This window comes from Physeter macrocephalus, chromosome 11, assembly GCF_002837175.3.
Source record: "Physeter macrocephalus isolate SW-GA chromosome 11, ASM283717v5, whole genome shotgun sequence".
NCBI classification, from domain to species: domain Eukaryota; kingdom Metazoa; phylum Chordata; class Mammalia; order Artiodactyla; family Physeteridae; genus Physeter; species Physeter macrocephalus.
The window spans coordinates 58,930,242-58,952,345 of record NC_041224.1 but is presented as its reverse complement, the minus strand read 5'-3'; the positions used below and the strand labels follow the sequence as shown (position 1 = coordinate 58,952,345).

General features: G+C 39.8%; 1 protein-coding gene, 2 non-coding genes and 1 pseudogene across 4 annotated transcripts; 2 read left to right on the top strand and 2 right to left on the bottom strand.

Moving 5' to 3' along the window:
* Positions 1-905: 905 nt before the first annotated feature.
* On the bottom strand, positions 906-1,157 carry LOC102994233 (H/ACA ribonucleoprotein complex subunit 3-like; annotated as a pseudogene).
* A 1,625-nt stretch (positions 1,158-2,782) lies between these two features.
* On the top strand, positions 2,783-20,271 carry TIPIN (TIMELESS interacting protein). Of its 2 annotated transcripts, none has more exons than XM_024128865.2 (8): positions 2,783-2,859; positions 7,870-8,010; positions 8,135-8,213; positions 8,415-8,490; positions 11,412-11,534; positions 11,761-11,824; positions 16,720-16,926; positions 20,045-20,271. In XM_024128865.2, exons 2-8 carry the CDS (start codon positions 7,878-7,880, stop codon positions 20,233-20,235), a joined length of 873 nt encoding a protein of 290 aa, XP_023984633.1. In that variant the 5' UTR covers positions 2,783-2,859; positions 7,870-7,877; the 3' UTR covers positions 20,236-20,271. The 2 variants fall into 2 exon arrangements, with proteins under 2 accessions (XP_023984633.1, XP_023984632.1); XM_024128864.2 differs by lacking the exon at positions 2,783-2,859 and adding an exon at positions 2,883-3,053.
* Positions 12,268-12,403, top strand: LOC112066312 (small Cajal body-specific RNA 14). Its single transcript, XR_002892553.1, has one exon. It is a non-coding gene; the product is annotated as a small Cajal body-specific RNA 14 (non-coding RNA).
* Positions 18,341-18,444, bottom strand: LOC112066288 (U6 spliceosomal RNA). The gene has a single exon (XR_002892533.1). It is a non-coding gene; the product is annotated as a U6 spliceosomal RNA (small nuclear RNA).
* Positions 20,272-22,104: the final 1,833 nt, after the last annotated feature.

Below are 22,104 nucleotides of genomic sequence, written 5' to 3'. Positions count from 1 at the left end.
TGGGAATATATGTATACATATAGCTGATTCACTTTGTTATATAGCAGAAACTAACACAACATTGTAAAGCAATTATACTCCAATAAAGATGTTAAAAAAATAAAAATAAAGACACACCAAAATATTTGCTTGTTAAAAAAAAAAATCCCTGGGCTCATCACCTTGATTACTAATGCTGATGCAGACCCAACTGGGTGATACGATCCCAACTTGGGCATGTTAGGTACAAGGCAGGGGCAAGTCGATGCCACAGTCTTGAGATGGAGTCCTCAAGTACATAGCAAACCACTACCACCAGCCCGTCCAGTACTTATCTAAGTGATAAGCCCAAATAACACCAGCCAATAGATAAGACACAGAGACTTTGCTTTTTAAATGTGGTTTAGAAATAGCTCATGGTCTTTTAGTTTTAAAAGATTTACCCCATTTTTCTTCTTTCAAACCTCACCTCTGGACTGGGTTTCCAGCTTTCCAGAAAAACTTTTACACTCTATACTCAATCCTTGTTCTTTGATAGTCTATTTTTCCTTTAACACTATTCACTTTTTTTTCTTAGCTCTTTCAAATCTTTTTTTTTTTTTTTTTTTGCCGGTCCGGGGCACGAACCCGTGTCCCCTGCATCGGCAGGCGGACTCTCAACCACTGCGCCACCAGGGAAGCCCTCTTTCAAATCATTTTAATAACCTGGGAGTGATTCGAAGTATGAAAAGATTCAAACATTTTCCCTTTAAAGGGGATGCTACCATCATTGCCTGACAACAAGCATGATCAAAGGCAATGATGAGACCGGATTCCAAAGAGCAAGGGTCGTAGGAAGGCTTCAAGGCTCACGGATTGGAGAGCTTGGTTTCAGAAAGTCTCTCGAAGGCTAGCAGGCAGAAGAGATATGAAATTTTAAAAGATTCTCAGAGGATGGGGCACGGTTTCTGGGTCATGAGCACCTTGAAGTGTCTCTTGATGGTGATTTGGTGTCTAGAATATTTATCTGGGGATAACTGAACAGGATGGGCCGAGCAGGTCTGTTGTCACATAGGGTCAAGCTTCTGCAGCATATAGACCCGGTCTCCCAGCTCATTGAGGTAATACTGGAGAAACCCGACCACACTGAAGCCAGAGGTTCCAATTCCATCTGCAGCTCCTCTAACTGACAGCCTCATGTGTTTTCAACACTATTCACTTTTAAAAACATCAAACAGTTCTAAAAGTTTTAATGACATGGTCTATGAGAAAGTTATTTTTTATATTTCTGGTGCAATTGCTAAGGAAAATATATTTCTAGTATTCCTCACATATGAAAAAGAGGACAGTCTTAGACATTAATATGTCAATGCCTTACAACTGTGGTAGTTATATTCACACAGACTTACAATCAATTACCAAAGCCTTTACATTTTCTAAAAGGGTCAAACAATTTACAAATTATATGGATAATAATAGGTAACATTTATTAAGTACTATCATTTAATCCTCCTCATAACCCTATGAAGTAGATACTATTATTAATAATAAGGAACTGAAGCACAAATGTCAACAAGCAGTAAATGATGAAACTGAGATTCAAGCCCTCAGAGCTTCAGCTCTGGGCTTTTTTGGGGGGTGGGGTGGCATATAACTTCTTAATTTCTCAAAGTGCTTTTTTTTTTTTTTTCTTTTAGCCAGGCAGATTGTGGAATCTTAGTTCCCCCACCTGGGATCAAACCCATGCCTCCTGCAGTGGACACACTGAGTCCTAACCACTGGACTGCCAGGAAATTCCCTCAAAGTGCTTTTATATTTACTTTATTAGACATAAAGTGGAGAATATAGACTGTTATCTGGATAATTAGAAGAATGCCTCTTGCCTCAGTTACCCAGACTCTTGAAGTTAACATATTTCCCGTTTGAATTAATGTTAATTTTGTAAATTGCTTAATATATTTTATCTTGCATTTATAGAAATAAAACCATAAAATTAAGGAAAATGTGGTACATATACATTATTTGCATACATAATTTTAGATAGAGCTTGCAATTTACTTTCTTCTTTTCACATATTTATTCTATAATTTTAATGAAATATTTCAAGCTACAGAAAAGTGGAGCAAGAATGTAGCAAACACTACTCATCTTCTTGGTCTGTCAAATCTTGATGCCATAGTTGCTAAAGGTAACTTTTTTTAGTTTTCTGAATAGTTAACACATTTATATGTTCCAAAAAAGTATGGTGTTAAGTCCCCATCCCACCCTGTCCCGTATGTCCAGTTCCCATCTCCACTTACTTATATATTTATTTTGTGTGCGTGTGTGTGCAAGCAAATATATATTGCACGGATATATTTGGACTCACTTAAAAAAAAATTAAAGGTAACACATTTTTGACATTCTTCTTTGTGTCCACAATCCTAACACTAACTCTTTACTGCCTCTTTTCTCGGCTCATTATTCAACAATTAATAGAACTCTCATGTTCAAGGAATTTTGTTAGTAACTCTGAAGAATCGGTAGTTTCTCATCAAATTCTGTTTGCCTCCATCCTTTATATTCCATCCACAACCCAGTTTTCTAAAAACCTGAGATCTACTTCCAAAGTCTGAAGTGCATAGAGCATAACGAACACGAACATCACGCGGACAAGGAGCCTAAACTCCTCGGAAGAATTCGGGAGGGCGGAAGCGGTAAGGAAAGCAGCGTGGGATGGGTCGGACGCCGGAAAGGTGGGGATAGACGTGGGTGGGCGGGACCTGGGGGAGGTGGGTCCGGTAGGCACCGCCCAGGCTTTTGGCGCCAAAAGCCGAGGACTCGTCTCGCGAGACTCTCGCGAGATACACGGTTTCCCGGCCGCGAGGAGCCCTGTGCTGTGGCTGCTGCAGTCTGCTCGAGGTGAGAGCGGGCTGGCGGGAGAGTGAAGTTCCCGAGGGGAGAGCCGGCCGAGAGAGTCAGGCTGGGGAGCGGGGATGCCGGGAAGTCGCAAGGAGGGAGTGAGGAAGCAGGAGGACATGACTGAGACAGACCTGGGCTGATCCGGACTGGAGAGGAAGGGAGGCCTGACCGGCTGCGACCTGTGCGGAGAGGAGGTCGGTGGGGACCAGGGCCGGCGCTTTTACTTCTTGTTTACGTTTCGGGTCTGTCTCTCTCTAAACCAGGCCTTTTAGTGCAAGGGAACGTGTGTCAGGTACATCTTTACATCTCCACTTTCTGTACCGGGGCTTCTAAACACTGGAGGCGTCCTGTGAATGTTGAATGAATGAATGAATGAATGTGGTTAAAGTGAGAGGACAGACAGGGGAGTGAGGATGAGGGAAGGTCGGAGAAGAGGGATGGGATGGGAAGTTTTGTGGTTTTAGGGCTGGGTAGCAAGGAGGTCATTGAGTCAGTTTGGTAGGACTTCCTGGAGACAGGGACTTCTGTTTTGGTGACTTAGAAAAAGTTGGGCATTGGGCATTGGACACCTAAGGGTCTGGGAACGAATTTGGATATTAAATTTCTTTGTTACCTTCACTCTTATGCGAGTCTGAGGACTAGAGGAGGAAGTGAAGAGACCTTCATCAATGTCTAAAAAGAGACTAGGCAACCATTGTCAAAAGTTAAAGACAGAGCTATCTTATTCACTACAAGTTTACTGACAAGTCCTACCCCAGGCTTGGCTGGTTCCTTGCATTGCATCGTTACACTTAATATAGTTTGTGCCCTGTTATCTCATTCATAGCTCCCTGTTGGCCTCAAAGGTGTGAGCCCCATTTCTTCCCAGAAGGCTTAACTATTGATAGAGTGAGGCCATAAAATTCGATCGTTTTTCTTTTTTTAATTTTTTTCTTCTTTTTGCGTTACACGGGCCTCTCACTGTTGTGGCCTCTCCCATTGCGGAGCACAGGCTCCGGACGCACAGGCTCAGCGGCCATGGCTCACGGGCCCAGCCGCTCCACGGCATGTGGGATCCTCCCGGACCGGGGCACGAACCCGCGTCCCCTGCGTCGGCAGGCGGACTCTCAACCACTGCGCCACCAGGGAAGCCCCAGTTCGATAGTTTTTCGTGCAAGATGGCTCTAGTAGCGCTTCTTAGTTGTCTTTAACTTCATTTGAAACAATGAAATATCAACGTGCATTTTAAAAAAATCAAAATTGGTGAATTTTTGTGTAGCCATTTTAATATTGAAGATGGAAGAAAAAAAGCAACACTTTTGGCATAATTATGCTTTGTTATTTCAAGAAAGGTAAAAAATGCCACTGAAACATAAAAAAGGATTTGTGCAGTGAATGGAGAAGGTGCTATGACTGATCGAACGTGTCAAAAGTGGTTTGCGAAGTTTCGTGCTGGAGATTTCTGGCTGGATGATGCTCCACAGTCAGGTAGACCAGTGACCAAATTGAGACATTAATTGAGAACAATCAAAGTTATACCATGTGGGAGATAGACATACTCAAAATATCCAAATCAAATGTTGAAAATCATTTGCACCAGCTTGGTTATGTGAATCACTTTGATGTTTGGGTTCCACATAAGTTAAGCGAAAAACCTTCTTGACCATATTTCTGCATGCAATTCTCTACTTAAACGTAAAGAAAACGTTCCGTTTTTAAAACAAAATTGTGATGGGTGATGAAAAGTGGGTACTGTATAATAATGTGGAATGGAGAAGATCGTGGGGAAAGGGAAATGAACTACCACCAACCACACCAAAGGCTGGTCTTCATGCAAAGACGGTGATATTGTGTATATGGTGGGATTGGAAGGGAGTCCTCCATTATGAGCTCCTTCCGGAAAACCAAAGATTAATTCCAACAAGTACTGCTCCCAATTAGACCAACTGAAAGCAGCACTTGACAAAAAGAATCCAGAATTAGTCAGTGCAAAACGCATAATCTTCCATCAGGATACCACAAGACCTCATGTTTCTTTGATGACCAGGCAAAAACTGTTACAGCTTGGCTAGGAAATTCTGATTCATCCACCATATTCACCAGACATTGAACCGTCGGATTTCCATTTATTTCAGTCTTTACAAAATTCTCTTAATGGAAAAAATTTCAATTCCCTGGAAGACTGTAAAAGGCACCTGGAACAGTTCTTTGCTCAAAAGGATAAAAAATTTTGGGAAGATGGAGTTATGAAGTTACCTGAAAAATGGCAGAAGGTAGTGGAAGAAAATGGTGAATACGTTGTTCAAAAAATTTCTTGGTAAAAATGAAAAATGTGTTTTTCATTTTTACTTAACCAAAGGAACTTCAATATGACCTTTAACTGCCTTTCCAATTTTGAAAACCTATGCTTGATACTTTGTTTTGTTTTTATGTACTTGTGGTCTTGGAAGTTTAGAATTGGAGAGACTTTGGAGATCCTCTAGCTCCAGTAGTTTTACAGTTTTGGGGAAGCTTTGGAATTCTTCATTACTCCACTCAACAGTTATTTCTGGGACTTCCCTCGTGGTCCAGTGGCTAAGACTCCATGCTCCCAATTTAGGGGGCCCAGGTTCGATGCCTGGTCAGGGAACTAGATCCCACATACCGCAGCTAAGAGTTTGCATGCTTCAACTAAAGATCCCATATGACGCAACAAAGGTCCCACACACAGCAATGAAGATCCCGCGTGCTGCAACTAAGACCTGGCACAGCCAAATAAATAAATAAATATTTTAAAATAAACAAAAAAACCCCAAATTCTTTCTTTCTTTTTTTAGTGGCCCATTGCAGTTATTAAATCCTGCTAGACAGAAATTACAAGTATCATTGCCATCAGAACTCTCCCTATCCATAAACTTAGGAACTGAACAGATTCAGATAATTTTTTGAGATATCTTTCCTTCATGAACTCTCATGTTATCCCAAACTCAGGAATCTGATAGATTTGGATAATGCATTACACTACCCATGACCTGAACTCACTAAAAATAATTCTCACTGTCTGAATTCAGGAAACACATGGATTTGGATAGTGAGAATTCCTGGGCTACCTGCCCTGGCAGTGAAATGAGAAAGCTCAATTGACCACCTCAGTTCTGCTCTCTGGGGCCACCCCCTTGTTCCCCTCCTCCAGAGTCCCAGCCTTGCCCTCCAGGAGCTCCTTCCCTGTGCATTTCCCTCCTGACCACATTTGAAGTAGGCGTTAGGAGGTGTGCCCTCCTTTGGGGCTGTAGAACTCCCAGGTTTATTGCTACTTCAAGTTGGGAGGACCAAGATCAACAACTATTTCTTGAGCACTGGCTGTATATCCGTTTTGGGGATACAGTAGAGGAGCACAGAGACCCACCTTGTCATTGCCCTTTTAGAGCTACAGTCTATTATGGGAGACAGACAATCAAATATTCATACAAATAGAACCTAATATTGGAAATGGGTAAGTGCTACAAATCTTGTACTTGACATTTTGAATGCTTGTTATAGGAGGATTTAATTTAGGAAAATTGGGGGAGACTTTTTCTGAGGTGACGGTTGAGATCTGAAAGAGATGAGGAGTCAGGGAAGAGCCTTCAAGATAGGAAACAGCTTTTGTAAAGGTCTAGTGGTCTGAGGGATAGAAAAAAGCATGGAGAATGGTTTGAAGTAAGTCTGGAGAAGTAGGAAAGTGCTAAACCCTGCAGGTCCTTGGAGTTTTTTCATTATCCTAAGAACAGTAGGAAGCCATTGAAGTATTTAAGCCTAGCAGTAATGTGATCAGCTTGACATTTCCAAAGGTTCAGTTTAGCTGTAATATGGAGAATGGATTGAAAGGGCAAAATGGATAGGAGTAATGGAGTAATCCAAGCAAGAAGCGTTAGGAAGTGGTTGTGGAAACAGGGAGAAATGGACAGACTCAAGGGATAATCTGGAAGTAAAATGGACAGGGTGATTAGGATGGGGGAATGAAGTGTTAAGGATGACTTGCAGGTTTCTGATGTATAGCTGGTTAGGTGTCATTCATTGAATTGGGAAAATTTAGAAGGTTGGTTTTATACATGATGAGTTACAGGTGCCTTTGAGAAATTTTAGAGCTGTAAAATGAGAAGTAGGGATTTAGAGCTCGGATTTGATGCTCAGGTGGAGGTAAAAAATTAATGGGTCATCTATAAATTAGAGCCATGTGCATAACTGAGTGAAGAGGGCCTAGGATGAAGTCTTGGATACTAACTGACCAGGTTAGAGGAATATGAATCTGCAAAGAAGATCCAGGAGGAATGTCCAGGAAGGGAGGGAAGCCAGTTGAGTACTGTGTTTCAGGAGTCAACAAAAACACTTTTCCAGAAAAAGGAGCTGATCAAAAGTGTCAGATGTTTCTGAGAGGTCAAGTAAGATGGTACTGAAAAGCATTCTTTCAAGTTACCAACTTAAGGATTATTTCCATTTCTTCAAAGGAAACCTTACTAGAAAACCAATATGTAAACAGTATTTTTATTTTTATTTTTATTTTTCCTTTTTCGGCCCCCCCGCACAGCTTATGGCATATTAGTTCCTGGAACAGGGATTGAACCCGGGCCCTCAGCAGTGAGAACACAGAGCCCTAACCACTGGACTACCAGGAAATTCCCAACAGTATTTTTAAAAAGCTTCTCTAGTTGAAGTGGGGGTGAGGTATTGTACCCTGCCTATTTCACACCCCTTTGGACCACAGTTTGAAACCCTCTGAAAAGTTAAAATCATCATTTTATGGTGGGGAAACTCAACAGTTGAGATAAAATGATTTGCTGAAAATCATATAGTTATTTAGTGGTAGGGTCTACATTAGAACTCAGGTCTTCTAACTTCTAACTTTGTTCTTTTTTCCATAACTGTTATCTTCTTCACTTCAGTTCATGATGTGTGAGTTTGAAATATGGTTTAACTGACTGAAACACATGCATTTTGCTGCAAGTGGAACTTAACTGTGTAATAAGAAGACTACTTGGATGCATCAACATGTTTACTTTTTTTTTCCCCTAGAGGAAAAGATGCTAGAACCACAGGAGAATGGCTTGATTGACCTACCAGATTATGAGCATATAGAAGATGAAACTTTTCCTCCATTCCCACCTCCAGCCTCTCCAGAGAGAGAAGATGGTGAAGGAGCTGAACCTGGAGAAGGTCTGTATAGGGTTCCAAAGTGGTGTCCATGTTCAGCTGTCCATCTAACAGCTTAGAAATGATACATTTTATAAATGAGGCTTAAATTACGTAAGTAATATTAAATCTTGGTATATTTCACCAGAGTTAGGGAGAGGAGCACCTGTTCCTGTACCTCCAAAGAGAACAGTTAAAAGGAATATACCCAAGCTGAATGCTGAGAGGTACATTTACTATTTCCTTAAATATTTATACTTTTCTTTCCATCATTTTTTCCCTCTTATGTTACAAGCTTTTGGTTGGGATGATTTGGAGATCAGACATTTTTCTCAGTTCAGTAGTTAATATTTTTTTCTTCTTATGGTCTTGGTTTGGCCTTGATGGCTTTAGAAAACTTGAAATTTAAAACATATTTCTATTCACAGATTAATTTCAGAGAGAGGGCTTCCAGCATTAAGGCATGTGTTTGATAAGGCAAAATTCAAAGGTAAAGGTCATGAGGTAAGAAATGTCTGATTTTTATTTTAGACCTTTGTTTTTTAAAATATCAATAAGACTGTGGGCCCATTATCATGTTCTTAGGAATCTTAGAATGTTTCACAGATACCATCATTCATCATCATATCTCTTTAGAAACTATTATGTAGTAGAAAGGACACTGTTTGAAGACATTTAGGAACTGTAAATCTCTGCACAAATGTACATTAAAAAATTCTCTTTGAATCGTGTAGCGTGTAGATACAATTTTTTGCAGATGATATCTTTGTAGAGCTTTGCAGTTCATGAAGTATTTTCAATTATATTCTTTAATTATCAACCTCTGGGGTAGGTGTTGGTCGCATTATCTAGTGAAGGAAACTGAGTTTTAGAGTTTTAAGCCTCCACTGCCAGTGGAGCCTCGACTTTCCATTTCACGGCCCAGCTAGAGTAACATTAACACAGCATGAGCATGATCTTGGTGTGGTATTCAGGATAGTTGGAAAGAGGGAAGCAGCTGGAGGCAGATAGCAATTCAGAGGCTATTTCACTACCAGCAGAATGAGGTGAAATAGCCTGGATAGGGTAATAGTAGAGGGATGAACAATATATAATACTTGGAGGTGATTGAGAGGTACAAAAGTAAAAATTAATCCCAAGATTTCAAACCTGGGAGGCTGAAAAATTGTAGTACATTTGCTTAGTTTCGGTGGACAGGAAGGGAGAATATAAGCTTGTGTCCTATTTTGCCACAAAAGTAAACATAAATCAAGATATTTTAAAACCATGCCCAGCTCCGTTAATTCATTGCTCTTATTGAAATTTTCAGGTAGTAGTGATGAATTGGTGCTTTGAATTTGTGACCTCTTCATCATTTTCATAATAAGTACTTTTTTTTTTTTTTTTTTGCGGTACACGGGCATCTCACTGTTGTGGCCTCTCCCGTTGCGGAGCACAGTCTCCGGACGCTCAGGCTCAGCGGCCACGGCTCATGGGCCCAGCCGCTCCGCGGCATGTGGGATCCTCCCGGACCGGGGCACGAACCCGTGTCCCCCGCATCGGCAGGCCGACTCTCAACCACTGCGCCACCAGGGAAGCCCCATAATAAGTACTTTAAAAGATAAATAAACTTATACGAAGGATAAATATTTTGTGTGCCTTCACTGGGTGAGGTTGGGCTCTGAGTTTGTCTAGTCTTCTGTACTTTGCTTTTGAAAATTCTACTATTTTCTAACAGAATCCTCGATGCTTTTCTCTCCATGTATGACTTGGGACTTCACACTGTATTTAGGTATTTCTCTTCTCTGTCCCTTGGGTGTAATGTGATATTGTGAGGTGGCTGATCAGCTACCCCAACAACTGGAAAATGGTCATAGGTGATTGAACTTTTAAAAAATTTTTTTATTTTATTATTTTTGACTGTATTGGGTCTTTATTGTTGCACGTGAGCTTTCTCTAGTTGTGGCGAGCAGGGGCTACTCTTCGTTGTGGTGCGCGGGCTTCTCATTGCAGTGGCTTCTCTTGTTGCGGAGCATGGGCTCTAGGTGCGTGGGCTTCAGTAGTTGTGGCTCACAGGCTCTAGAGCGCAGGCTCAGTAGTTGTGGCACACGGGCTTAGTTGCTCCACAGCATGTGGGATCTTCCCAGACCAGGGATCGAACCCGTGTCCCCTGCATTGGCAGGCAGATTCTTATCCACTGCGCTACCAGGGAAGCCTGATGATTGAACTTTTGAAAGAACTTTTATCTTTATCAGAATGAGAATGAAATGACATTACGTTCTCAGCATTACATATTGAGTTATTGGTAGAGTTGATTGTTTTAACCATTAGCTTCTTAGACAAGATCAAATACCACCACAAACAATAATTGCCAACATTTGAGGACTTGCTTTGTGTCAGGCACTTTACTTGTATTACTTAATCCTCCTAACAACTCAGTGAGGTATGTATATTCTCGTTTTATTCATGAAGAAAAAGGCACACAGAGGTAAAGTGATTTGTTCAAAGTCACACAGCTATTAAGTGGTAGAATTTAGATTTGAATCTATGCAGTCTGATCCAGAGCTTTTAACCAGTCTATTTTAAAATACTATAAGAAAATAAAAAAATATTGTACAGTAAAATCAGGAATTTGGAACTTTTTTCATTTATTACTCCAGTTTATTAAACTTTGTTTTTCATTTTCATTAAAAAATTTTTTTAATGTTAAATTGAAATTTCAAATATAGAGAGGTATTGTGGTCTGAGAATGTTTACACTGTTCTTGCTAGTCTTTGGTACTTTGCCCTTGGGATTTCTGAATATATTTTCACAGAGCTGATTCTCAATGCTTTCTGTATATCGCTTAGAGGCCTGTCAGTTTGTATAGTTATTTCTAAAAGATATCTTGCCGTATTTTATTGAAGTTTATTTTCAAGTATTTATAGGTCTGAAAAGACACATGTGATTATCTTTTAACTTTTACTAAGTTTTCATACTGGGTTTCTTTTTTCCTCGGATTTTTAAAAATCTATCCAGTGTTGTTAGACTGCAGTCCTCTAAGCCAGCAGTCCCCAACCTTTTTGGCACCAGGGACTGGTTTCGTGGAAGTCAGTTTTTCCCGGGGGACGGGTGGTGAGGAGTGTGGGGGATGGCTCAGGCGGTAATGTGAGCTGTGGGGAGCGTCAGAGGAAGCTTCGGTCTCTTGCTCGCCCACTGCTCACCTCCTGCTGTGTGGCCCGGTTCCTAACCCACCGTGGACTGGTCCACGGCCTGGGCTTGGGGACACCTGCTCTAAGCCCTTGATAACTATTTTTCTTCTTAAAGTTTCTTCTAAAAGTTTATTAACCTTATAAATATAAAAGGACACCAGTGACTTTGGTACTATTATTCAGTTCTAAAATCTGCTGACAAGGTCAGTTGTGAGAATGAGTCTTCTATTTAGCATTTTTATTTTTATGTTCCAGGCTGAGGACTTGAAGACACTAATCAGACACATGGAGCACTGGGCGCATAGGCTATTCCCTAAACTGCAATTTGAAGATTTTATTGACAGAGTTGAATCTCTGGGAAATAAAAAGGAAGTTCAGGTAGGTGTTGAGATCATTATGAATATCATTCACAATGCTAAATTGTATAAGGATAGATTAGTGAGGCTAAGTAGCTCTTTGGGGGGGGTCTTCATTTTCAGTCTTAGTAGAGAGAAGGAAAATTAATAGTAGCTATTTGAACAACTTTTTTTGAAACTAATAATAAAATCAATGACCATTTTCCCCCAAATCTAAGTGAAAATGTAAAAATGTTTTTTATTTTCAGACCTGTTTAAAACGAATTCGACTTGATCTCCCTGTTTTACATGAAGATTTTGTTAGCAATAATGGTAAGAATATAGGTTTATCTACTTTATAATAGTTTTGCTTTTAGAAATGGATCTGGTTGGGGTAGGCAGTATTACAGGACTAGGTTCTTAGTCTATTTTGAGTATATAATTAAAGTACAATAAATAGGAATGAGTTAAGATGCCTACGTCTAGAATGTTGTGCATGATATTTGTTTCTTAAAGACATGGTGGTATGCCATTAAGAGATGTTGTAAAATATATTTAGCCACAGAACATGAGCTTTTGAGAACTCATGATGATGACCCATTGATCCTTTGTAGTGCTTGCTAATAAAAATATATGACAAGATACAGTGTTCATATACATGTCCACCATTATAAAAAAGTGGCTCTGAGAAATTAGGCAGAACAATTTGATGATGAAATAGGTCACATCTCACACAAGAGTACAGATCTTGTATATAGGACTTTAATTAGACCTATGTGACTATTCCTGGTATTGATTGCATTTGTTAGTTGTACAATGCAACCATAGGCAGTCACACACATCAAAACATATGGTTCCTGCCGACAGGGTCTGTATAGTTATCAGATTTTCTGTGCGATGGCTCCATACATGTTTGTGTTTTGTTTTTAAAAAATTTAATAGATGTAGCAGAAAATACAGGCTCCATATAGAATCCCCCAAAGTTATTTATAAACTGCTTTTAAAAGTGTGAAGGATTGTGATTTAAATAATCCAAGATTTAATTATTTGGTAAGGTATGGTACGACTTGATGGCATGGGATTTGGTAGATGGAAAGGAATTAGTTATTAGAGTCTAAATCCCACAGCATATACTACTGGGTCAGTTAGCTTATTCATTGAACTTTTTGAGCTGTGTACTATGTGCTAAACGTTCAGGGATAAAGATGAATGCGATCAGACCCCTTGCTTCATGGGCCAACAGACCGTGAACTAGTAACATGCCAGTAGTCTGCAAGGTGCTATAATTGGAGATGAACAGGGGAGAGTGTACAGGGCAAAGGAGAACACAGTTACTTTTACCTAGGGGAGGGGAAAGCTTGGTAGGAGAGGGGAAAGCTTCACAGAGGAGGTATCACAAGTACTTTAAATGATAAGCAGTAGAAGTTAGGCAGAGGTGATTTTGGATAGAGGCAGCCATTTATGCAGAGGCATAAATGAACATGGCACCATTCATGGAATTACAGGCATGTTGCGGTATAGGGTACATAGAGGAGGCCTGTATCAGAGAGCATTGTTTGTTGTTGAATCTGTTTTCTTTGTATCCTAAGAGAATAGTCTCCATACCTTTTGCATGAGGCACTACAACAGTAAAAATGTTTTGAACATTTTATTTTTCTAATGCATGTACTGCTGTACGGATATGATATATAATGTATATTTTTTATCTTAACATTACAGTTTTAAAGTAAGAACAATATGATTGAATATTCTACTGAATAATTTTTACCCAAAATTTTGGGCTAATACTTTTTGATCAGTGGTTTGAAGGTTTGGTTGTAGATTCAGTGTTTTCTCCCAAATCTTGGTTTTTAACCTTTATAAGATGCGTAAACCCAAATGGAAGTAGAGCATCATTAACTGCACTTAGTAAATCTTGGTATTCGTCTTTCAGTCTCATTGACCAGTGCAAGGACTTTTGTTGAAGTTTACTAGCAAATTTTCATCTGCCCCTTTTCAATCGTTTTACTTAAAATTAGTCAGTTTTTATATTTTTAGCACATGTCATCATGTCATTCCTCTGCTCAGAGCCCTGTAGTGGCTCCTTATTTCAATCAAAGTAAAAGCCACAGTCTTTATATTGTCCTACTTGGCCCTATAGAATCTTGTTTTTGTGTCCTTATCCCATTCCTCTTGCCTCCCTGACGGTATCTTTACTATTCCGTTGCTTCAGCCACACTTGCGTCCTAGCTGTTCCTTGAGCCTTCCAGGCATATTTCTGTCTTAAGACTTTTGCACTCTGCCTTGAACACTGTCCTTTGCCCTCCCTCCTGCCCCTAAATCTGCATGGCTAACTCTCTCACCCGTGTCAAACTGTTCTCAAATGTCAGCTCCGTGAAGTCTCCCCTACCACACTGTTAAAATTGGACCCCCAGCCCCATTCCTGATTTCACTATGCTTTTTTTAAATAGCTCTTATTTCCCTTTAATTATTATGTAGTTTGTTTATCTGTTAGCTTATATGTACCAGAGTGATGGCATCCTGTAGCACATTGAATATTTCTGGCTTTAGCTTCTTTGCCACAATAGCTTGCCTATGAATGTGGCAGTGAATGAATTTCATGTGTGGTTCTAATTTTTTTTAATGCCACTTTTATCCTGGTCAAAAGTGGTTATATTCACATGGATTTTCTGTAAGACATTGTTTGTACTAAAGAGGTCATTTACTGTTGAAGAGATCTTTCCTTTCATGGCTCACAGAAAAGTATTGAATAGTTTTTTATGTATTTCATTACTATTAATTCAGAATCCTATAAGCCCTATAAGGTGAAGCATATTAGAAATCCTGTATATTGCATAATTGGTTCTAATACTTGTTTCTTAACTTTTCCAGCAATGTTTTCTAAATGTACTCCATCAATATTTCCTGACAAAGGAATGTATTTTAGTTTCTTGACACATTTTTTTCCACATCAGGAAGGAAAAGTGTATGGCTTTCTGTCTTTCACTATTAAGGAAGAAACCTCAAAAGGGGCTTAGATTGTAAAATGCTGGATTAAATACATGATTTTTAAACCTCACTGGTTTGTCTTTATGTTTTAAATGTTTTGCTAGTTGTGATGGTTTTTACTGACATTAGCTAATACCTCACTGTGCGATACGTACACAGGACAAGGAGAGTAATTGTAAACTCATATTTCAAATGGTGGTCTTGGTGATATGAAGTTTTTTTTGCCTACTTGTCAGATCTGATGAGGTTATTTATTATTTTTTTAACCCCATAATGTGAATGATACAGAGAGAAGGTGAAGTGTCAGCTTTGCCATCTTAGTTCTTGCTTGTACTTCTGTTATCTTCTACCTACAGGTGTTTTGTTATTTTGCAGAAATCTTTTAAAGCTACCACTTGTGCATTTTGTTAGGGTTGTTTTGGTTAAAATAGATAGTGTGTCAGGTTGCTTAACTGGGTAGTCAGAATTAGCTACATATCATAGTATGCTGAAATTAAAAAATGAATGAGGACCCAATTCCACCCTTCCACAGTATGAGCTTGCTGTCTTGAAGGTAGCTTACAGACCAGATGATTAGCTGTCATATGGATAAGTGATAGTTTGTCACTGCCAGTTCTTTTAAATATAAGTTAGTAAAACTTAATTTTTCGTAATTCTTAAATGAAATATAAATGGAAGATCTAGTATTTACTTTTCATACCCTGTGGATCATTTAAGGAACATCCTACTTTGAGATAACTAGTGTACAGGGCTTTAAGAATTTATTAAGGGCTTCCCTGGTGGCGCAGTGGTTGAGGGTCCGCCTGCCGATGCAGGGGATGCGGGTTCGTGCCCCGGTCCGGGAGGATCCCACATGCCACGGAGCCGCTGGGCTGCTGAGCCTGCGCATCCGGAGCCTCTGCTCCGCGGCGGGAGAGGCCAAAAAAAAAAAAAAAGAATTTATTAAGACTAATCATGTAGAGAGCACTGAATTTTTTAAAAAGTTAACTTGGAAATATGTCCACAGATCTCTAAATTTCTTCCCCTTTTTTACTTTGTGTCTCAGTTTTACCGTACACAGAAAATAGCCTATATAAAATCATTACTGTGTATCATACAGACAATATGGCAAGCTACTAAAATGTTTTTAATATACAACAAGGATAGGGCTTCCCTGGTGGTGCAGTGGTTAAGAATCCGCCTGCCAATGCAAGGGACACGGGTTTGAGCCGCGGTCCGGGAAGATGCCACATGCTGTGGAGCAACTAAGCCCGTGCTCCACAACTACTGAGCTTGTGCTCTAGAGCCCGGAAGCCACAACTACTGAAGCCCGCGCACCTAGAGCCTGTGCTCCACAACAAGAGAAGCCACCGCAGTGAGAAACCCGCACACCGCAGGGAAGAGTAGCCCCCACTCGCTGCAACTAGAGAAAAAGCCTACACGCAGCAACAGACCCAACGCAGCCAAAAATAAATAAATAAAAAACGCAACAAGGATATACTTTGGATTCTTTAAGTTCTTTATTAGCAACTAAGAACTTTTGTTTTCTGTTCATGCATGTTTATATATATATATATATATATATATTTTTTTTTTTTTTTTTGATAACCTCCTACCTCCACCCACATGCTTTTTTCACTGTGCAGGATTTTTTTTATACTTCCATATTTTCGTTTCAGGGAGGCTTTTTGTGGGTTTTTTTTTGTTGTTGTTGTTTTAATTAATTAATTTATTTATTTTTAGTTTTGGCTGCGTTGGGTCTTCGTTGTGGTGCATGGGCTTCTCACTGCGGTGGCTTCTCTTGTTGCGGAGCACAGGCTCTAGGCGCGCAGGCTTCAGTACTTGTGGCATGTGGGCTTCAGTAGTTGTGGCTCACGGGCTCTAGAGCGCAGCCTCAGCAGTTGTGGCGCACTGGCTTAGTGGCTCCGCGGCATGTGGGATCTTCCCGGACCAGGGCTCGAACCCGTGTCCCCTGCATTGGCAGGCGTATTCTTAACCACTGCGCCACCAGGGAAGCCCCTCATGCATGTTTTTAAACTAGTATTCCATTTGACTTAAAATGCCTCTTTAAAGTGATTAATAAATATTCCTTCTACTTGTTTGAATCAAGCTTGTATTTGTAACATTCTCATACCTCACAAATTGTTTCTTCAGGTCTGGCACCTTGTTGCTTTAAACTGGTTTTCAGTTAATAGCTGCATAAGCTCTTTTTCTAACTAGTTTAACATACAGATGTACTAATTTTTTCTTTTCTACTGCAGATGAAGTAGGGGAAAATAATGGCCATGATGTAACTGTTACTGAGTTAGATCCCTTTCTGACAAACTCATCTGAAAGTGCAAAGTTTGCTTCTGAGTTGAGTAGAAGCCTTACAGAAGAACAACAACAAAGAATTGAGAGAAATAAACAACTGGCCTTGGAAAGAAGACAGGCAAAGCTACTGAGTAATAGTCAGTCCCTAGGAAATGGTAAATTTTGTGCTGGCTTTTATGTGCTACCATTAATATATCAAGGGCATGTTAGAAATTTTAACTTCTTTACTCTTCCCCAAAATGAAATACCTCTAGGAATAGACAAACGTGATATAGTATATTAAGCTTATGTGTATTTGAGAGAGAGTGGGCTTGAGAGCTAGCTGGAATCCTCAAAGAATATATGCGTCCAGGATGGTTTTCTGGGTAGCTGAGTGTCTCTTAAAAAATTGTTTTAATCATTTAAAATTGATTCTGGATCTTTCGAAAACATATTCTTCCCTGACTCCTTAAAACATGTGACATATAATTATATCTTTATGATAATTAAAACATTATTGTGGTACTTTCCTAAACATATAAAATTCTTTGTATCCATTGAGGACTTCAGAGCCATTTGCTGTGACATGAATAGGTCCAAAAATGCTTTTTATTGCAGCATTTCACTTCTGTTGTGAGCTGTCATGTTTGATTTCTTGTTGATTCCCTGTCTCTTCTAAAACTGCCTTAAAATTTGCTGTTTTTTAAACAGACTGTGGCTTTGGAAACTAGACAAATTTGTTAAAACTATATTTAAAAATAATTGCAAATTGGTTTTGAATGAAGCACGCACAGTCGCATTTATCTTTGTCAATTTCCAATCCAGTTTTTCCCTTTTGAAATGGGAAAATAGGAATTACAGTAAGTAGTGAAAATTACATGTTGTAAAACAAGTTTCACCCAAAATAATGAAATTCTCAAGTGAAAATTATTCAGTGGTATTATTATGATTTTTTTCCAGTTAGAATGTTTTGTTTTTTAACATCTTTATTGGAGTGTAACTGCTTCACAATGTTGTGTTCGTTTCTGGTGTTTAACAAAGTGAATCAGCTACACATATACATATATTCCCATATCCCCTCCCTCTTGTGTCTCCCTCCCACCCTCCCTATCCCATCGCTCTAGGTGGTCACAAAGCACCAAGCTGATCTCCCTGTGCTATGTGGCTGCTTCCCACTAGCTATCTGTTTTACATTTGATAGTGTATATATGTCAATGCCACTCTCACTTCGTCCCAGCTTACCCTTCCACCTCTCCATGTCCTCAAGTCTATTCTCTACGTCTGCATCTTTATTCCTGTCCTGTCCCTGTGTTCATCAGAACCATTATTTTTAGATTCCATATATATGTGTTAGCATACAGTATTTGTTTTTCTCTTTCTGACTTACTTCACTTTGTATGAGACTCTAGGTCCATCCACCTCACTACAAATAACTCAATTTCATTTCTTTTTATGGCTGAGTAATATTCCATTGTATATATGTGCCACATCTTCTTTATCCATTCATTTGTCTATGGACACTTAGGTTGCTTCCATGTCCTGGGTGTTGTAAATAGTGCTGCAATGAACATTGTGGTACATGACTCTTTTAAAAATATGGAACGCTTCACGAATTTGTGTGTCATATTTGCACAGGGGGATGCTAATCTTCTCTATCATTCCAATTTTAGTATATGTGCTGCCGAAGCAAGCACTAATTTTTTTTTTACAGTTTCTTTTAAAAATTTTTTAATTATTTATTTATTTTTGTTTGGCTGCATTGGGTCTTTGTTGCTGCACGCGGACTTTCTCTAGTTGGAGCAAGAGGGGGCTACTCTTCATTGCAGTGCGCGGGCTTCTCATTGCAGTGGCTTCTCTTGTTGCGGAGCATGGGCTCTAGACGCATGGGCTTCAGTAGTTGCGGCACGTGGGCCCTAGAGTGCGTGGGCTTCAGTAGTTGCAGCATGTGGGCTCAGTAGTTGCGGCGTGCGGGCTTCTGTAGCTGAGGCTCGTGGTCTCTAGAGCGCAGGCTTAGTAGTTGTGGTGCACGGGCTTAGTTGCTCTGCAGCATGTGGGATCTTCCCGGACCAGGGATCGAACCTGTGTCTCCTATATTGGCAGGAGGATTCTTAACCATTGTGCCACCAGGGAAGTCCAGGATGAATTTAATTTTTAACTTAACAAATGGGTGTTTTGTACTACCTTGTGAAAAATTTAATGAAGATACAACTATTGTTGATGACAGTTCTTCCTTGCTGTCATTATCAAAGTTTACGTGGCAATAAGCATTTTAAGGCTCATCTTCCATTTATAATATATGACTTTAAGGGACTTCTCTGGTGGTGTGGTGGATAAGAATCCGCCTGCCAGTGCAGGGGACATGGGTTCAATCTCTGGTCCAGGAAGATCCCACATGCCATGGAGCAACTAAGCCTGTGCGCCACAACCACTGAGCCTGTGCTCCAGAGCCCATGAGCCACAACTACTGAGTTCTTGTGCCACAACTACTGAAGCCCACGCGCCCTAGAGCCTGTGCTCTGCAACAAGAGAGACCACTGCAATGAGAAGCCTGCTCACCACAACTAGAGAAAGCCCGTGCATAGCAACAGACCCAACACAGCCAAAAAAAAAAAAATTAAAAAAGATATTTATAATATATGACTTTAAAATTTTTCACTAGAAATGAGTATCTTAAATGTTCTTTACTGGGCTTCCCTGGTGGTGCAGTGGTTGAGAGTCCACCTGCCGATGCAGGGGACGCGGGTTCATGCCCCGGTCCGGGAAGATCCCACATGCCGCGGGGCGGCTGGGCCCGTGAGCCATGGCCACTGAGCTTGCGCGTCCGGAGCCTGTGCTCCGCAATGGGAGAGGCCACAACAGTGAGAGGCCCGCATACCACCAAAAAAAAAAAAAAAAAGTTCTGTCCGGAGCCTGTGCTCCGCAATGGGAGAGGCCACAACAGTGAGAGGCCCGCATACCCAAAAAAAAAAAAAAAAAAAAAGTTCTTTACTGTAGATCACTTTGACATACATCTCATAAGAACATTTGATTTTTAAAAACTATCTAGTAGTTGTGATTTTTTAAATGAGAACAGTTGCATTTGACTATGATTCAAAAGTCTGAGTTCAAGACTTGCATTTTGAATGGATTTTATACATGTATAAAAATGGCTTTATTTGGAAGAAAGTTATCATAATTAACATTAACTAAAGTGATCGTAGATTTCATCTCTACTGATTTAAACTTGTGAAGAAGTTTGTATTAGGTAAGACTGGATCAGGTACTTGTAATGAATAATAATGATTTCTCTTGCAGACTTGTTAATGAACACACCCAGTACACAGACACCTGAAGAGGGTAGTACAGGTGAGGAGCAAAAGGAGGAAGAATCAAATGGATTTAACAAAGACCTTCTAGACAACCCACATAATGATGCTGCTGCCAATACTGTAAATGAAGAGGAGGAATTAAAAATAGAGAAAATGCAACTGGACCAGTCCTTTTAAAATATGTAATAGTAACTTAAGGCTTCATCTAGAAATGTTACTGAGGAGGCTTAGTAGTTGTGGTGCACGGGCTTAGTTGCTCTGCAGCATGTGGGATCTTCCCGGACCAGGGATCGAACCTGTGTCTCCTATATTGGCAGGAGGATTCTTAACCATTGTGCCACCAGGGAAGTCCAGGATGAATTTAATTTTTAACTTAACAAATGGGTGTTTTGTACTACCTTGTGAAAAATTTAATGAAGATACAACTATTGTTGATGACAGTTCTTCCTTGCTGTCATTATCAAAGTTTACGTGGCAATAAGCATTTTAAGGCTCATCTTCCATTTATAATATATGACTTTAAGGGACTTCTCTGGTGGTGTGGTGGATAAGAATCCGCCTGCCAGTGCAGGGGACATGGGTTCAATCTCTGGTCCAGGAAGATCCCACATGCCATGGAGCAACTAAGCCTGTGCGCCACAACCACTGAGCCTGTGCTCCAGAGCCCATGAGCCACAACTACTGAGTTCTTGTGCCACAACTACTGAAGCCCACGCGCCCTAGAGCCTGTGCTCTGCAACAAGAGAGACCACTGCAATGAGAAGCCTGCTCACCACAACTAGAGAAAGCCCGTGCATAGCAACAGACCCAACACAGCCAAAAAAAAAAAAATTAAAAAAGATATTTATAATATATGACTTTAAAATTTTTCACTAGAAATGAGTATCTTAAATGTTCTTTACTGGGCTTCCCTGGTGGTGCAGTGGTTGAGAGTCCACCTGCCGATGCAGGGGACGCGGGTTCGTGCCCCGGTCCGGGAAGATCCCACATGCCGCGGGGCGGCTGGGCCCGTGAGCCATGGCCACTGAGCTTGCGCGTCCGGAGCCTGTGCTCCGCAATGGGAGAGGCCACAACAGTGAGAGGCCCGCATACCACAAAAAGAAAAAAAAAAAAAAAAAAAGTTCTTTACTGTAGATCACTTTGACATACATCTCATAAGAACATTTGATTTTTAAAAACTATCTAGTAGTTGTGATTTTTTAAATGAGAACAGTTGCATTTGACTATGATTCAAAAGTCTGAGTTCAAGACTTGCATTTTGAATGGATTTTATACATGTATAAAAATGGCTTTATTTGGAAGAAAGTTATCATAATTAACATTAACTAAAGTGATCGTAGATTTCATCTCTACTGATTTAAACTTGTGAAGAAGTTTGTATTAGGTAAGACTGGATCAGGTACTTGTAATGAATAATAATGATTTCTCTTGCAGACTTGTTAATGAACACACCCAGTACACAGACACCTGAAGAGGGTAGTACAGGTGAGGAGCAAAAGGAGGAAGAATCAAATGGATTTAACAAAGACCTTCTAGACAACCCACATAATGATGCTGCTGCCAATACTGTAAATGAAGAGGAGGAATTAAAAATAGAGAAAATGCAACTGGACCAGTCCTTTTAAAATATGTAATAGTAACTTAAGGCTTCATCTAGAAATGTTACTGAGGATAGGCCTCAAATGAGAAAATCTATTAACTTGCTATCTTCCAAATTTGAGATGACTATGCATTTTGCCTACTTTGAGTGAAAATCCTTATATAGTGAAACTTTTATAGATTCCTGTTTAAAATCTGGTATTATTTATACTTGTTTCTTATTCACTTTTGTTGTCTATTTATTCTCCTTAGTGTTTATTTTTATATGGGTATGACCTTGTAAAAATGATTGGTAGTTAATAAGTAGCTTCCGCTGCTAGTGTGCCATTGAATGCCCTGTTTTTACTAAATTGGGTGGTGTTTTAAGATGTAAATATGTAATAAATGCTAATTTTTTTTTTTTTTTTTTTAAATAAAAAGCTCACAAACTATCCCTAAAGGCTTTAT

Excerpts from the sequence above, each read along its gene's own strand:
- TIPIN (XM_024128865.2), top strand. The coding sequence starts at position 7,878 with ATGCTAGAACCACAGGAGAATGGCTTGATTGACCTACCAGATTATGAG. Across the intron at positions 8,011-8,134 it reads AGGAGCTGAACCTGGAGAAG|AGTTAGGGAGAGGAGCACCT; the intron begins GTCTGTATAGGG and ends ATATTTCACCAG. Across the intron at positions 8,491-11,411 it reads TCAAAGGTAAAGGTCATGAG|GCTGAGGACTTGAAGACACT; the intron begins GTAAGAAATGTC and ends TTTATGTTCCAG.